The sequence below is a fragment of the Leptodactylus fuscus genome, chromosome 7, assembly GCF_031893055.1.
Source record: "Leptodactylus fuscus isolate aLepFus1 chromosome 7, aLepFus1.hap2, whole genome shotgun sequence".
Taxonomy (NCBI): Eukaryota; Metazoa; Chordata; class Amphibia; order Anura; family Leptodactylidae; genus Leptodactylus; species Leptodactylus fuscus.
In genome coordinates this window covers 8,748,780-8,767,131 of record NC_134271.1, presented here as the reverse complement: position 1 = coordinate 8,767,131, position 18,352 = coordinate 8,748,780, and the positions used below count along the sequence as shown (strand labels likewise).

At 43.6% G+C, this 18,352-nt stretch overlaps 1 protein-coding gene across 2 annotated transcripts in view; it reads right to left on the bottom strand.

Moving 5' to 3' along the window:
* The window catches only part of ABCC8 (ATP binding cassette subfamily C member 8), a 49,770-nt gene extending 43,322 nt beyond the window's left edge, over window positions 1-6,448 (bottom strand). The window contains exons 1-2 of one of the 2 annotated variants that reach the window (XM_075280929.1): window positions 5,401-6,448; window positions 1,124-1,265 (exon numbers count right to left, since the gene is read on the bottom strand). In XM_075280929.1, the coding sequence (XP_075137030.1) occupies window positions 1,124-1,265; window positions 5,401-5,548 (290 nt within the window). In that variant the 5' untranslated portion in view covers window positions 5,549-6,448. The remainder of the gene's footprint in view (window positions 1-1,123; window positions 1,266-5,400) is intronic. The other variant, XM_075280928.1, reaches the window with a different exon arrangement.
* Window positions 6,449-18,352: the final 11,904 nt, after the last annotated feature.

Below are 18,352 nucleotides of genomic sequence, written 5' to 3'. Positions count from 1 at the left end.
GGGGGTAGGATATGTACCCCTACCCTGCTTTATACTTGCATCTCCGATATATGTGCCCCTTCCCTGCTCTATACTTCCTGGTCTCCGATATATTTGCCCCTCCCCTGCTTTATACTTCCTAATCCCCGATATATGTGCCCCTCCCCTGTTCTATACTTCCTGGTCTCTGATATATTTGCCCCTCCCCTGCTCTATACTTCCTGGTCTCCGATATGTGTCCCTCCCCTGCTTTATACTTCCTGGTCCCCGATATATGTGCCCCTCCCCTGCTCTATACTTCCTGTTCCCTCATATATGTGCCCCCCCTGTTCTATACTTCCTTGTCCCTGATATATGTTCCCCTCCCCTGCTCTATACTTCCTTGTCCCTGATATATGTTCCCCTCCCCTGCTCTATACTTCCTTGTCCCTGATATATGTGTCCCTCCCCTGCTCTATACTTCCTTGTCCCTGATATATGTGCTCCTCCCCTGCCCTATACGTCCTGTTCCCTCATATATGTGTCTCTTCCCCTGCTTTATAGTTCCTGGTCCCCGATATATGTGCCCCTCCCCACTTTATACTTCCTGAAGCACTGCCTGTTTCATGCACTGGACAGTGTAAGCAGTATATACAGTCCTGGGCTCCAGGGGCCTTATTTGACCATATTTTGTATTATTTTATAACACTGCCTCCATTCTAGGTGAGCCTGTCAGTCTTATGTCTGCTGAATTTATCAAATAAAAATTAAAAATAGCAAAACTCCCTCTAGTAGGGGGGTGGGGGGGGGGGACATCTCAGGACCGAACTATTAGACTTAAACACTGCATGACGTTTGATAAATTTGGCAGACGTTACGACAATACAAACTCTAACAAAACGACTTCTACTTGTGCAGAAATCTTTGAAATCTACTCAAGATAAATGTCCCCCATTAACTGCTCCGGGGGGAATCCTGAAGCAGCCGCACAGCTGGAGCTGGAGAGAAATATCACCATCATCATCCTCATTAGGAGGTCGAGAGCCGTCATTCCAAGCACGGAATTGGCAGAGCGCATGGAATTTCCTGACATGATGAGCGGGTCACATGGCCTGGAATCAGAGAGTTCTGCAGCGCCACACGTCACATGGCGGTAATGACTCACCCATCGGACACGATGCCCTCAGCTATCTCACAGACCAAGACGAAGAGGAGGATGAAGGTCAGGATCCATCGCAGGTTGTGACCCGGGAAATGCAGCCACGTGCTGTGATGAATGTGCACCTTGGAGCTTTGACTCCCCCACCCTGCAAGAGAGAAGTCAGAGGTCAACACTACAGAAACAGAAGAAGCACAGGGAGCGCTTACTGTCCTCACCCAAAACTAACATACAGAGAAAGGAGCATATAACCTAGGCTGGAGAAGTGGTACAGTGCTGTGTATATACATACAGAACAAGAGAAGTGGTACTGTGCTGTGTATATACATACAGAACAAGAGAAGTGGTACTGTGCAGTATCTATACATACAGAACAAGAGAAGTGGTACTGTGCACTGTCCATATACACAGGACAAGAGAAGTAGTACTGTGCAGTGTCCATACATACAGAACAAGAGAAGTGGTACTGTGCAGTGTCCATACATACAGAACAAGAGAAGTGGTACTGTGCAATGTCCATACATACAGAACAAGAGAAGTGGTACTGTGTAGTGTCCATACATACAGAACAAGAGAAGTGGTTCTGTGCAGTGTCCATACATACAGAACAAGAGAAGTGGTACTGTGCAATGTCCATACATACAGAACAAGAGAAGTGGTACTGTGCACTGTCCATATACACAGGACAAGAGAAGTGATAATGTGCAGTGTCTATACATACAGTACAAAATAAGTGGTACTATGATTTATTGACTTTATGCTCAGAGCTCTGATTTAGTGGCTGTATGCTCAGAGCTCTGATTTAGTGGCTGTATGCTCGGAACCCTGATTTAGTGGCTGTATGCTCAGACCCCTGATTTAGTGGCTGTATGCTCGGAGCCCTGATTTAGTGGCTGTATGCTCAGACCCCTGATTTAGTGGCTGTATGCTCGGAGCCCTGATTTAGTGGCTGTATGCTCGGAGCCCTGATTTAGTGGCTGTATGCTCGGAGCCCTGATTTAGTGGCTGTATGCTCGGAGCCCTGATTTAGTGGCTGTATGCTCAGACCCCTGATTTAGTGGCTGTATGCTCGGAGCCCTGATTTAGTGGCTGTATGCTCGGAGCCCTGATTTAGTGGCTGTATGCTCAGACCCCTGATTTAGTGGCTGTATGCTCGGAGCCCTGATTTAGTGGCTGTATGCTCGGAGCCCTGATTTAGTGGCTGTATGCTCGGAGCCCTGATTTAGTGGCTGTATGCTCGGAGCCCTGATTTAGTGGCTGTATGCTCGGAGCCCTGATTTAGTGGCTGTATGCTCAGAGCCCTGATTTAGTGGCTGTATGCTCAGACCCCTGATTTAGTGGCTGTATGCTCAGACCCCTGATTTAGTGGCTGTATGCTCGGAGCCCTGATTTAGTGGCTGTATGCTCGGAGCCCTGATTTAGTGGCTGTATGCTCAGAGCCCTGATTTAGTGGCTGTATGCTCAGACCCCTGATTTAGTGGCTGTATGCTCGGAGCTCTGATTTAGTGGCCGTATGCTCGGAGCTCTGATTTAGTGGCTGTATGCTCGGAGCCCTGATTTAGTGGCTGTATGCTCGGAGCCCTGATTTAGTGGCTGTATGCTCGGAGCCCTGATTTAGTGGCTGTATGCTCGGAGCCCTGATTTAGTGGCTGTATGCTCGGGGCCCTGATTTAGTGGCTGTATGCTCGGAGCTCTGATTTAGTGGCTGTATGCTCGGGGCCCTGATTTAGTGGCTGTATGCTCGGAGCTCAGTCAGTTAGTGACTACATCCTCGGAGCTCGATGCTCCCTAGTCAGTGTAGGATCAAGTTTCCTGTTCTCAGACAGCAGAGATCAGACAACAGCCTGTAATTCATTGCCTGCTTGTTCCTATAGCGCTGCCATTACACACATTTCATGCATGTAGACTGTTGTGGCCTCCGCTGCAGATCTAATACATCTTGACAATCCGATTATGGTCCCAACCAAATTGTAAAAGAACAGCTGACCCGATGTCTGCCCCCTTCAATAACAGAGTGTACTGTATGTGACATGTTTAGCAGAGCCGCTGCATGTACGGCAGGTGCACATATATAGTGATTCTGCTTTGTAAAGTTTTTCCCTCTCTCTCGACATCGGGGCGGAGCTTAAATGAATGTCAGCAATGCAGAAAAAATCTGATGTGTGTCAGTGCGCCTGCGGCTATGGAAGGTGTGAAACTGATTGGACAAGTGTCTGTGATGCTGCTACATGAGTTATTGCAACCTCTGCCCAACACACAGGACTACAGAAGTGGTACTGTGCAGTTACAGGGCCAGAGAAGTGGTACTGTGCAGTTACAGGGCCAGAGAAGTGGTACTGTGCAGTTACAGGGCCAGAGAAGTGGTACTGTGCAGTTACAGGGCCAGAGAAGTGGTACTGTGCAGTTACAGGGCCAGAGAAGTGGTACTGTGCAGTTACAGGGCCAGAGAAGTGGTACTGTGCAGTTACAGGGCCAGAGAAGTGGTACTGTGCAGTGTCTATAAATACAGGACAAGAGAAGTGGTACTGTGCAGTGTCTATACATTCAGGACAAGAGAAGTGGTACTGTGCAGTGTCCATACATACAGGACAAGAGAAGTAGTACTGTGCAGTGTCTATACATACAGGACAAGAGAAGTGATACTGTGCAGTGTCTATACATACAGGACAAGAGAAGTGATACTGTGCAGTGTCTATACATACAGGACAAGAGAAGTGATACTGTGCAGTGTCTATACATACAGGACAAGAGAAGTAGTACTGTGCAGTGTCTATACATACAGGACAAGAGAAGTGATACTGTGCAGTGTCTATACATACAGGACAAGAGAAGTGATACTGTGCAGTGTCCATATATACAGAACAAGAGAAGTGGTACTGTGCAGTGTCTATACATACAGGACAAGGGAAGTGATACTGTGCAGTGTCCATATATACAGGATAGGAGAAGTATTACTGTGCAGTGTCTTTCCCCTGCGGTAGTCATATGGATAACTCCTACAACATCTTCACCTTCATCTGCCCCTGCCCCATGGAGCTTACACTCTATCCCTCCCTCGGGTGCTGCGGCTATGACAGCGGTCGCCTGTTACTGGAGATGGATCCCCAATATTCTTAGTAATCGGATCACTTACTGATGCGGCCGCCGCTCTGTGGAGACACCGAGACTCATATACAGGAATTCATCTTCTAACTAATACAATGTAACATTATATATGACAGGTCCAGATTTATAATCAAAGCGTTACCATGACAACTCAAGAAAATTATCCACCCGCTAATTTCGTCACCACGTGCAAGTGGATATTAATAATACACAAACCTCATGTCCCCTCCCCCGGGTCACTGCAGCTCTACATGTATACATGTGTATGGTGTATATAGGACCTATATATGATGTACTGTATATATGCTGTATATATGTGTATGGTGTATATAGGACCTATATATGCTGTATATATGTGTATGGTGTATATAGGACCTATATATGCTGTATATATGTGTATGGTGTATATAGGACCTATATATGATGTACTGTATATATGCTGTATATATGTGTATGGTGTATATAGGACCTATATATGATGTACTGTATATATGATGTATACATGTGTATGGTGTGTATAGGAACTATAAATGATATGCATATGTTCATGGTGTGTATAGGATCTATTTATGATGTGCATATGTCTATAGTGTACACAAGATCTTTATATGATGTATGTATATCTATGGCCTGTATAGGAACTATTTATGATGTGTACACATGCATGGTGTGTATAGGATCTACAGTATGTTGTCCATAGGACGTATACATGATATATATGGTGTCTATAAAATGTGTATATGACAGATATAGTGTCTATAGGATCTATAGTATATATAATGTCTATAGGAGGAATACATAATATATATGGTGTTTATAGGATCTACAGGTGATAATATATTACACATATAGTAGTGTCTATAGGATGTATATATGATATATTTGGTGTCTGTAGGATCTATATATGACATATATGGTGTCTATAGGATGTACATAACACTCACATATATGATAGTGTCTATAGGATTTATATATGATATACATGGTGTCTATAAGATGTACATAGGATATATTTTGTGTCTGTAGGATCTATGATGTAAGTGGTGATAACAGGATCTATATGGGATGTATAGAGTGTCTATAGGATCTATGTATGACTTGTGTGGTGACTACATGTATACAAGGTGAACCTATGGTATATACGGTGACTATAGGAGCTATATATGCCTTGTACTCACCGATGAAGAGGATGGGGAAGGTGATGAAGAGGAGGAACACATGGGGCACCACGTTCAGGGCGTCCACGAAGCAGCCATTGTTCAGTACGCCGCTGTCTACATTGTAGGCGCTGGTGCGGTTGTCGTTGCCGCAGAAGGCCAGGGTCATGGTGAGCGGCTCCTCTAGCGGCTGTGCGGATCAGCCGGGGAATCCATCACTGCTCCGGCTCAGCTCTGCTGCATCGCGGCTCCAACAAGAGGGCGCTAGAGGGCGGGAGGCGGAGGAGGCTGCGGGGTCACCTCCATGGACTGCGGAGCGGGGGGCGCACTGCTGGCTGCGGGGTCACCCGCGGAGCGGAGGCGGCACTATAAGCCGAGACTCCGGGGGCTGAAAGAACGTGAGGACCCTCCTGTGTCTAATGCTTAGGCTATTCCCTGTGATATTAGGGGCTCCCTCCTGTCATGTTGGGGTATCCTTCTGTGATAGGAGACGCCTTCTTCAGATAGTGGGGTGCTCAGTCTTGTGGTGTTGGGGAAGTCCCTCCTATGATATTGGGGTATCCTTCTATGCTGTTGGGGTCTCTCTTGTGATGATGTGTGACCCTCCTGTAATATTGGAGTTTCCCTCCTGTGATGTTGGGCCTCCCTCCTGTGATGTTGGGGGTCTCTCCTGCGATGTTGGGGCTCCCTCTTGTGATGTTTGGGGGGCCCTCCTCTGATGTTGGGGAACTCTTCTGTGATGTTGGGGCTCCCTGTTAAGACGTTGGGGATCTCTCCTGTGATGTTGGGGGCCCCGCCTGTGATGTTGTGGCCCCTCCTGTAATGTTGGGGCTCCCTCCTGTGATTTTCGGTTCCCCTCCTGTGATGTCGGGTGTTATCTTCTCTCCTTCACTGTGTGTTCAGCTGATTCTTTGTACCGGCTGCTCTTAAAGTGACAGCGGCCGCCTCCTTCTCTGCTGATAATAAAGGAGGTGGACCAGCAGAGCACATGGACGGTGGATGCCATCTGTCCCCCTCCAGACTGAATGCTGAAAATAACCCTTTCTGTGCTGCAACTCAATCCCTGCATCCCCTCCCACATTAACCTCTTCTCTGCTGCACTCTTAGAGCCCCCAATCTCAGATAAGGAGCTGTTGGTTTTCTCATCCCTTTAGTCAGTTCACCAAACAGGAGGAGTGCACCTGATGACGTCACAGGAATCTGAAATAATTTATGACAGGAAGGTGATTCTTACTGGGCTTCAAGGTAAGGATAGGTGTCAAGTATGAAATACAAGAGTGAGTGTATAAAGTGTATGATGTGTATTGTATATATTGCATATTATGTACTTTGTATATTGTATATACTGTACATTTGTCTATTGCATATTGTATTTTCTTTATACTGAGACTATTGTATATTGTGTATTCTGTATATTGCATGTTGTGTACGCAAACGTTGGGCTGTTGTGTAAAATATAAAGAAAACAAGAATGCAATGATTTGGAAGTCCCATCTAAGCATAGCACACATAGCAGAAGTGAAAGCTACATAAAATAGAACATAGTTATACATATTAGAAAGCTACACAATAGAATATACAACACATATCAGATGAAAGTTACACCATAGAACATAGTTATACATATTAGAAGGTGAAAGTTACACATTAGAACATAGAACACATTTCCAAAGGTGAAAGTTACACAATAGAACATAGTTATACATATCAGAAGGTGAAAGTTACACAATAGAACATGAAAGTTACACCATAGAACATAGAACACATTAGAAAGTGAAAGTTACACAATAGAACATGAAAGTTACACAATAGAACATAGAACACATTAGAAGGTGAAAGTTACACAATAGAACACAGAACACATATTTGAAGGTGAAAGCTACACAATTAAATATAGAGATACATATCAGAAGGTGAAAGTTACACAATAGAATATAGAGATACATAGAAGGTGAAAGTTACACAACAGAATATAGAGATACATATCAGAAGGTGAAAGTTACACCATATAACATGTATAAAATGTAGAGGAAAAAAAAAGTAGAGACAAGGTTAACAAAAGGTTGAAAAAGTAAGTGGAACAAATGAAAACCAGCTGGGGGGTCAATTTTCAATTGAAGTCACATATGTATTGAAGTCATATAAAAAGAGCCTATGAGGCTAGGTTCACACTAGCGTTGGTCTCTACGTCGTTTGAGTCTACATGGGGACCTGAACGACAGAAATACCCAGTTTTATACTGAAACTGACAAATCATTGTTTGTGAACACAGTTCAATGAGCAATCCATAAATACAAGTTAAAGCTGTATCACACAAAGAGGAAGCCATACGTCAACACCATCCAGGAATCCTGCCTTCTTCTCTGGGCCAAACCCCCTTTGTTTTTTACTACCCCTGCATCTTCGAAAAGCAGTAACGTTTTTATTTTTCCACTCTCAGAGCTGTGTGAGGACTTATTTTTTGTCGGACAGTTTGTACTTTATATTGGTATCCCTTAATATTTGATATAATGTAATGGGAAGCTGCTAAAAAAATCAGTGCTGGATGTAAATATGATCAAAATCTATCAAATAGAATGAGGCATTCAATGCATGTGGCGTAAATTACGGCAAGGCAGACTCCACCAAACTGATTGTAAAAATTCCCTTCCTGATATTTTTCTCCATTGTTGAACATTTTGGGGACTCGGAGACCTTGTGATGTGAGAATCGCAGAAACAATAAGCTGAACTGCTGTCACCTGACCGATTCCTGTTACTTGCCCCAAATATTGCCCAGCATGGCCCCACAGATATCTGCATCACCTCCCAGGTAATGTTTCTCCATAGCTCAGTGATACAATTCTTGCTCCTTTGCCCCCTGGAGACTTGTCTTTCTGTCTCCCTTAGATAGTAACGGCGCTGACGCTGGTCGCCGTGGTTGTAGTCCATCCATGTTGTGTGTAGTCATCGTTGCTGCAGTTTTCTGCTCTGCTTGTTCATCAGAACGATTCCTGACGTCCTCCTCTGATCCTTTCATCAAGAGTTGCTTCCGCCCACAGAATTGCTTCTCGCTGGATATTTTTCCTCGATCACTTTATTCTCGGTATACTCTCCGCATCACTGCACCTATAACCCTATAAGATGGCGGTGCATGAAATCCTGGCCGTGGCTGAGATAGACCAGGTGAGCAGGATAGAGCGTAAGGGGTTAACTTTAATATCATGTGCAATAAGTGATCGATTTCTTGTGGAACGCAACGTGAAGAGAATTGTATCCCCAGCACTATAGTAAAACCGTATTAGAATGGTCTTGGCCTCACTAGGTAGGAGTTGTAGATGCTTCACCAATGTCCAGGTGTCCACTCATGTGAGAACATGACCATGCAAGGGTGTAGGTATTGCTATCAGGCCCTGGATCCTCTGCTACATAATATAAGGGCCCGTTACAGATTTTGCCTAGGGCCCAGGATCTTCATGTTATGCCTCTGTGGCCATGATTAGTACCAAAAAAAACTAAAAAGTTTCTCCACTTTACAATACGAGGCCCCAGGCAGATAATTTGGTAACAAAAAGTTAAAAAGGAGAAAAACTAAATTTATTTTGTATTACTGACTCGTAACGAACTGCAGAAACATTTTACGACTCCATTTTTACCGCACAGACAAAAGCCAAAACACACCGATAAAATCGAAGTTTTTTTTTTTTTTGTACCGTCCCCTTGAAAATCAAAAATGAAGTTAAAAAAGAACTAATTCCAAAATATTACCAGCTAAAAATACAACTTGTCATGCAAAAAATAAGCCAACAGAAAAACTAAAAGATACGGCTTTTGACATAAAAAAAAAAGTTGTTGTCATAGGCTGCATCCTGAAGGGGTTAAAATTTTGCAAAATTCCTATTTTTTTTCTACATTTTCTGTAAATTTCATATTTATAACCTCTTCCAGATGTCCCGAATATTCTGAAGGGGCTTCATCAGAGGAAATAACTTGACCCCAATGCTCTGCAGCCCAGTCCCTGAACTTCCTGCAGAATGTCAATCTGTCTTTGATATTTTTCTTGGAGAGAGACATGGCCTCTGGAAGAATGATTGACTCGGAGAAGACAAGGTGAGGGTTACCATGTGTCCTGGGTCATGCCAATCCTGAGACCATTCATGTTTGGGGTGGCTTTTCATCCATGGAATGGGCTCGCTCTTACCTAAGAATAAGATCTAAACATCCTCCAGGGGAAACTTCTCCAAGTTCAGGAGCAAGTTGGTGATGACCAAAGCTTTTCCCAGCTTGATCGACACCATGTTGCTTGGAGAACAAGGCAACGTTTTGGGTCCATGGCCAGGAAATTCACTAGATGTTAATCCCAAAATATTGAGTCTTTGCAGAAATTTGATGTATTTGACAAATTAAATAATTGGCAATGCGTTTTTCTCATCAAGGGACTCAAAGCACAGGGAGCGTTATGGAGTAGGGAAGTCAGTGACCGCCGTGCAGGCGCTCATCCCCAACACCAACAAGGGTGCTGTATTACAGGAAACTAATTGTTGTGGTGCAGAATAACATCTTGTCCTTACATCAGGGAAGATGTACTTCGGAGTACTCCATGGAACACAGACCAGGGAACGATCCAGTCCTTCACTGTTAGTTTCTTTTGGGATTGTCCGATGCCATGAAGGCAACGATGTTACATCAATCCCCTCCAGATACTTTGGTGTCTTCCATGACACTAGCCATCAGACTGGACAAGTTCCTGTGGGAATACGAGCTTGTTGAGGATCATGAGGAGCTCATGCTCATAATTCAGTGTCTCCAATACCAAGCGAATTTGGACCATGTTGCTAATGCAGGAAGTCCAGTGAGTTGTTCAAGTCTTGCCCAAAGTAACATCCGATGTTTGGAAACCTGGGAAACCTCACCCCGGTGCGCAGGTATTTCTCTTTGATCCTTTTACTAGTTCTTCCTCCGGGGCCTTTATAGTTAATTGATGCTAACGCTTTGTCTTGCTCAGATTACCTAAACCTATTAAGGTTCCTGCAGCGGATGATTCGTCTCTGTCTCCCGGGATAGATGAACTAGTTTTGCAGGGCTCCATGCGTTATGGATCTTTATCATGTTTCCTCAGGCTGTTCTGCTCAGGATGACTTCGCTGCATCAGCATATCCTTGTAAGCGACTGGTGATCAGCAGATATTATTAAATGGAACTGAGTGCCATTCCTTCAGCTTCAAGTGCCATTCCTTGTGCCTTGAGGTTGTTCCTTGTACCTTGAACAGGATTTTTTTATGCCTAGAGTCTTCCTCATGCCCCAATGTCAGTCATCATTATTTGTGACTTTAGTGACCTTCTTTATACTTTGAGTGTCATTCCTTCTGCCTTTTGTGTCATTCCTTGTGCCTTGAGTGTTACTTCTCATTATTGAATGTCATTCCTTGTGCTTTGAGTGTCATTCCTCATTCCTTAAGTGTCATTCCTCGTTCCTTGAGTGTCATTCCTTGTGCCTTGAGTGTTATTCCTTGTGCCTTGAGTGTTATTCCTTACTCTTGAATGTCATTCCTTGTGCTTTGAGTTTCATTCCTCTTTCCTTGAGTTTCATTCCTCGTTCCTTGAGTGTCATTCCTTGTGCTTTGAGTGTTATTCCTCGTTCCTTGAGTGTCATTCCTTGTGCCTTGAGGTCATTCCTTGTGCCTTGAGTGTTATTCCTTGTGCCTTGAGGTAATTCCTTGTGCTTTGAGTGTCATTCCTTGTGCCTTGAGTGTCATTCCTTGTGCCTTGAGTGTTATTCCTTGTGCCTTGAGGTCATTCCTTGTGCTTTGAGTGTCATTCCTTGTGCCTTGAGTGTTATTCCTTGTGCCTTGAATGTCATTCCTTGTGCTTTATGCATTGAATGTTGTGCATCATGCCTTTAGTCTCATTCACTATATCTTGAGTTTCATACCTTTCATTCATTTCTTGTGTCCCGACTGTAATTTTTTGAGCCTTCTGTGTGTGTGTGAGCCTTTTGCCCCAAAGTGTCATTCTTTGTGTCTCAAGTGTCATTCCTTGTGCCTTCTGTGTCATTCATTGTGCCTTGATTGTGAGTTCTTGTGCCTTGAGTTTCGTTCCTTGAGCCTTTCTTCATGCTTCGAGTATTTTTCCTCATGCCTGTACTGTGCAGCCAAGTTTAACAGATTTACCTGAACATTTGAGTTTGCTGATGAGTTCTCAGAAAATTAATGTGAAACAATATTTCTCATTTTACTAGCGGAAGGATTTTTCTTTGTTTAGAAGAACATTGTAATAATTTTTGTCTGTTACATATCAGTCTCCGTTACCCCGGTTCCTATTGATGGATGCAAAGAGTCGGAGTTGGTGGAGGTGGTCACAGGTCCTCTTTGAACACCCATCAGCATCAATGGGTGTGTAAACTGCTCAGGTGCCATCCACTGAAATCTGTTCCACTATGGATCCATGTAGGTGTCTGCAGATTCCCTTTCCCATGTATTGCAGAGCACATGGATAAAGCACTTTCTGTAATATTATTATAGAAGGTCCTGGAGTTACATCTAAGGCCCTGGCAGCATTTACACTGTGCGCTGTTGCATCTTTAGCATGCTGCAGATTTCCGTAAGAACTTTTTAAGGGCTTTATCTCTCTTGAGTGGTTTTTGGATCTTTTCCAGATGATCATTCTGTAGAATGAGCCACTACTTGGAAGAGGGGGATGAGGGACAATAGGTTGGTTATTGGTTATTTTGTTATCTATATCTTCTTTCTGTCTTGGTTGGACGCAGACCCTCTGAGTTTACTTCTGGCTCTGTGTATGGCAGATTCTATCATTTTGGACAGATTGCTCATTGTAGGGAACTATAAGTGAACATCTATCTATATTCCTTCTTGCCCTTAGGTCACACTCAGCAGTCGTTCCTTATACTAGAGTCCACCAGACTAATCCTATCACCAGTCACATAACACAATTCACTTTCTAACTTTTCAATCTCATCAGTGGAACTACAGAACGCCCCGAGACAGAAAACCCAGACTGCCATTAAGTAGAGGATTCAGTTCTGGCAGGTCACCTTGTCCTTGTGGATTAATCTCTTGTACGTAATGGTGGCCATCACATTTACACGATACTAAAGCTTGTGTCATGGTCTATAATGTTTGTCTCCTTATTAAACTATCAGTTTACTGCCATATTGTAAGTTACAGCCACCTCTGATATCTAAAAGACCTTGGAGCTACATCTCATTGGGCTTCATCACCGAACTTCGCGGCTGGTATTTGGGTAGTGCTAGACCTGCAGTAAGCGATCCCATTTATTTGCCATGTTGTCTGCAGGGAATTACTGAAGTCATTGGTGGAAATTTATCCTAAGGGGATTTTTAAAGTCAGTTTTTCTGGATTCTGCTCTTGTAATTTGCACCAGATTTAGAAAATATGACATGATACATTTGGTGCATCTCGAAGTCTAATAATTCTGTCCTTATGTGACTCTTCTTTTACTAGCAGGAGATTGCAACAACTGTCTAAAGTTGTAATTGATAAATTGATAAATAAGATAAGACTTTGCCTCCGCCAGTCATCTGGAATTCTAAACTAAAGTAATTGATACAAGATTACAGTCCTCAGATATTACAATAGAAGGGTTTGGGCATTTGGTAAGACGTCTGGCAGTGCCCAGGTGTGGCCAGCAGTGGCGCTCTCACAAGGACATGACCCTGAGGGCACCATCTGTTATGGACAAGCAGCTCCAGGCCACCGCCCTTCCTCTGATCACTGGACATCTAACTGGAAGCCAGAATTGGAAACCCTGGAATTGGGACACTAACATGTGACCACATTCACACAACTCCTAGTTACTACAAGCTGCTCATGGCTCTTATTCCCGAGTGACTTCACATTCCCCATTGTAATGGATGGAACATAAGGTTGAACCGTACGACCTGCCCAACATCCTCTAAACGGTCTCTGCATCTCTCCAGGGACCTGAATCTGCAGCACATCTAAACACGACATCGATCTATGTAACACCGACCATTATGTGTGTAGACAAGCAGAATATACTCAGCACTTGCTATAAATATATATGTCAGGATGGTCTGCGGGTCTGCGCCATGAAGACTTGTGCAGCCTGCAAGTGGTACAAGAGGCAATGTATTCAAACACATGGGCTACCAAAAGTGTCGGGAAATCAGGTTCAGGGTGAGCAAGATCAATGAGATACTGAGGCTTGGTGACTTGGTCAGAGGAGCAGGAGAAGTCGTCCACCTTGAGGAGAGCAAAGAAGAGAGAGAACTGACTTGGGCTAGTCTATAGGTAGATTAGGTTTTGGTGGTCAGTATAGATAACACAGGCGGACAAGCACCTTCCAGCAGATATCTCCATTCCTCTAATGCCAGTATGATGCTGAGGTTCTGTCTCCGATACAAAAAGTTCTCTTGGCAAGGGAGAACACCTTGGACTACGATGTCAGTATATCGACCGCCAGTATGTCCAGGACCCATTAATCTAACTGCCCCCTGTCCTGTGATCAGAGGTTATTATAGATCAGTCTGCACACCATATGTTGGCTATAATTTCTTCATGTTCTGATCTCTCCACCCTTGAGCACATGGAGTGTCAGCAGATCAGACACTGGTTCTATAAATGGCTGACTGGTATACCCCCAGCAGGACAAAGACCCTGAAGGTTCTCACCACCATAACGTTGTCTACAGTGCCATCTGGCCGCTCCTTGCACCAGTCTCAGCGTGCCCTCATATCCTGACAAACACCCTCTGAATCAAGACCCCCTACTCTATGCATTGGCATTTGCAGGCCCAGCAGAGACCCCCAGAGTAGCACAGGGCATAGGTAAGAGCAGAGTAGAGGTCACGCTTCGCATGTGATTCCAAGTTGAAACCAACATAAAAACTTAGCTGATTTGGTTAACCAAAAACTTAGTAATGGTGATAGAGGAGAAGACCAGGAATAAGGAAGTTTACTTGTTACCTCTACCTGTGTAATGTCTACTCGTGTAACCTCTACCCAGTTTGACCTCTGCATATGATACTGGACTATATCACTGGTTTATGGTCTATGATACTGGTCTATTTCACTGGATTATGGTCTAGGTTACTGGTCTATATCACTGGATTCTGTTCTAGGTTACTGGTCTATATCATTGGATTATGTTCTAGGTTACTGGTCTATATCACTGGATTCTGTTCTAGGTTACTGGTCTATATCACTGGATTATGTTCTAGGTTACTGGTCTATATCACTGGATTATGGTCTAGGTTACTGGACTATATCACTGGATTATGGTCTAGGTTACTGGTCTATATCACTGGATTATGGTCTAGGTTACTGGTCTATATCACTGGATTATGGTCTAGGTTACTGGTCTATATCACTGGATTATGTTCTAGGTTACTGGTCTATATCACTGGATTATGGTCTAGGTTACTGGTCTATATCACTGGATTATGGTCTAGGTTACTGGACTATATCACTGGATTATGTTCTAGGTTACTGGTCTATATCACTGGATTATGTTCTAGGTTACTGGTCTATATCACTGGATTATGTTCTAGGTTACTGGTCTATATCACTGGATTATGGTCTAGGTTTCTGGTCTATATCACTGGATTATGGTCTAGGTTACTGGTCTATATCACTGGATTATGGTCTAGGTTACTGGTCTATATCACTGGATTATGGTCTATGTTTCTGGTCTATATCACTGGATTCTGTTCTAGGTTACTGGTCTATATCACTGGATTCTGTTCTAGGTTACTGGTCTATATCACTGGATTCTGTTCTAGGTTACTGGTCTATATCACTGGATTCTGTTCTAGGTTACTGGTCTATATCACTGGATTCTGTTCTAGGTTACTGGTCTATATCACTGGATTATGGTCTAGGTTACTGGACTATATCACTGGATTATGGTCTAGGTTACTGGTCTATATCACTGGATTATGGTCTAGGTTACTGGTCTATATCACTGGATTCTGTTCTAGGTTACTGGTCTATATCACTGGATTCTGTTCTAGGTTACTGGTCTATATCACTGGATTCTGTTCTAGGTTACTGGTCTATATCACTGGATTCTGTTCTAGGTTACTGGTCTATATCACTGGATTATGGTCTAGGTTACTGGACTATATCACTGGATTATGGTCTAGGTTACTGGTCTATATCACTGGATTATGGTCTAGGTTACTGGTCTATATCACTGGATTATGTTCTAGGTTACTGGTCTATATCACTGGATTATGGTCTAGGTTACTGGTCTATATCACTGGATTATGGTCTAGGTTACTGGACTATATCACTGGATTATGTTCTAGGTTACTGGTCTATATCACTGGATTATGTTCTAGGTTACTGGTCTATATCACTGGATTATGTTCTAGGTTACTGGTCTATATCACTGGATTATGGTCTAGGTTTCTGGTCTATATCACTGGATTATGGTCTAGGTTACTGGTCTATATCACTGGATTATGGTCTAGGTTACTGGTCTATATCACTGGATTATGGTCTATGTTTCTGGTCTATATCACTGGATTCTGTTCTAGGTTACTGGTCTATATCACTGGTTTATGTTCTAGGTTACTGGTCTATATCGCTGGATTCTGTTCTAGGTTACTGGTCTATATCACTGGATTATGTTCTAGGTTACTGGTCTATATCACTGGATTCTGTTCTAGGTTACTGGTCTATATCACTGGATTCTGTTCTAGGTTACTGGTCTATATCGCTGGATTATGTTCTAGGTTACTGGTCTATATCACTGGATTATGGTCTAGGTTTCTGGTCTATATCACTGGATTATGGTCTAGGTTACTGGTCTATATCACTGGATTCTGTTCTAGGTTACTGGTCTATATCACTGGATTATGTTCTAGGTTACTGGTCTATATCGCTGGATTCTGTTCTAGGTTACTGGTCTATATCACTGGATTATGTTCTAGGTTACTGGTCTATATCACTGGATTCTGTTCTAGGTTACTGGTCTATATCACTGGATTATGTTCTTGGTTACTGGTCTATATCACTGGATTATGTTCTAGGTTACTGGTCTATATCACTGGATTATGGTCTAGGTTACTGGTTTATATGACTGGTTTATGGTCTATGATATTGGTCTAGGTTACTGGTTTCCACTCCGCGGGCGCTGGTTCCTGCCATATCTTCCGGTGTCAGTGCGGTCTCCAGTGTGATGTGACCTGTCCTGCTGATAGAGGAAATGAGTCAAATCCTGAATAATCCTCACAATTCCCCAAAGGAGCCGCAGATAATGAAGTATCCTGAGAACGGAGCAGGGGGCTGCGAAGAGTTCAGTAAAATAAACCACTTAGAAAATGTGCGAGGGTCCCAGGCGACTTCACCTCCGGGCACCACCAGGATATGTCATACCCTACGTCTCCCTAGTGTCCAGAAAACTGACGAGAGTTATACCTGACATTTATGACAGTCCCTGACACAGATCTAATTTGTGGTGTCTAGAATCGGAGTCACTTAATAATTCAGATGCTTCTGCCGCGGGCAAGAAATGTATTATTCCAGTGTATCAGTCTTAATAAATACTCCAGTCACATCCAGAGCTGCAGTCACAAGTCTTTCCTGTAACATCACAGACATATCAGTCACATCCAGAGCTGCAGTTGTTACTCTGTTGGCTTCAAGCTTGGAGATCTCCGGAGATCATCGTTCTTATTAGACATCCCTGACACCGAGTCTGCAATAGAACGCGCCATGCTGGAAAGTGGTATCTGTATATCATAAACCATGCCGGTATAACCTGGGTATATACTGTATATAATTATGTATGTACATCTGGTATAAGTTATACATATTCTTGTATATAGTGATATGGACCATGCTGGTATAACCTGGGTATCTCCTGTATATAGTCATATGGACCATGCTGGTATAACCTGGGTATATACTGTATATAGTCATATGGACCATGCTGGTATAACCTGGGTATATACTGTATATAGTCATATGGACCTTGCTGGTATAACCTGGGTATCTCCTGTATATAGTCATATGGACCATGCTGGTATAACCTGGGTATCTCCTGTACATAGTCATATGGACCATGCTGGTATAACCTGGGAATATACTGTATATAGTCATATGGACCAGGCTGGTACAACCTGGGTATATACTGTATATAGTCATATGGACCATGCTGGTATAACCTGGGAATATACTGTATATAGTCATATGGACCAGGCTGGTACAACCTGGGTATATACTGTATATAGTCCTTTGGACCATGCTGGTATAACCTGGGTATCTCCTGTATATAGTCATATGGACCGTGCTGGTATAACCTGGGTATCATCTGCTACATCATTACAGCGTATAAGCAAAGCTGGTATAACATAAGCATTTTCTAATGGTCCAGTGATAAATAAGATGTTGAGGATGATTTGACATTATTATGGGAGTTGTGTCCGCTGGGAGTAGTAGGAGCCTAATGTTCTCTTCCCCTTTAACCTCTTGTTTTATTCCAGCTCCCGGTGGAGCGCGCTCAGTGTTTATTATTTGGTCTCCGCAGAACATCTGCAGACATCTGCCTTGTCCAGCGTTGTTTAGGGATTGAGTCCACGGCTCAGGGTCATTCTGCGCCTTGTGTGGGAAAATGAACGACTTCTGCTGCAGCAGAGGAGCCGGGAGATTTCTCAGCAACTGTGGGCGAGCGGCCATTCAACACTGCCACGACCTAGGCGGTTCTAGAACTTTCCTTGTAGCTTTGTGAAGTCAGATTGCTGCTCCCCATACAAGCCTGAGCCTACAACCCCTAACAAAACAGCCGGGGTCATCAGCCTCATGTGACCACTGAGAGCAATCAGCTGCTTCAGGTGTCACTGGGGAGGGAACGGTGACGTCACTCACATACATCACTAGTTCCTTGCCAGTATCTGCTCATTGGCCTCAGCGGTGACGAGGTTGAGAACATCCCGCACTGACCAAATAGACACCAGTGGCGGATAACAGAGCACCGGAGACAGGTGAGTATG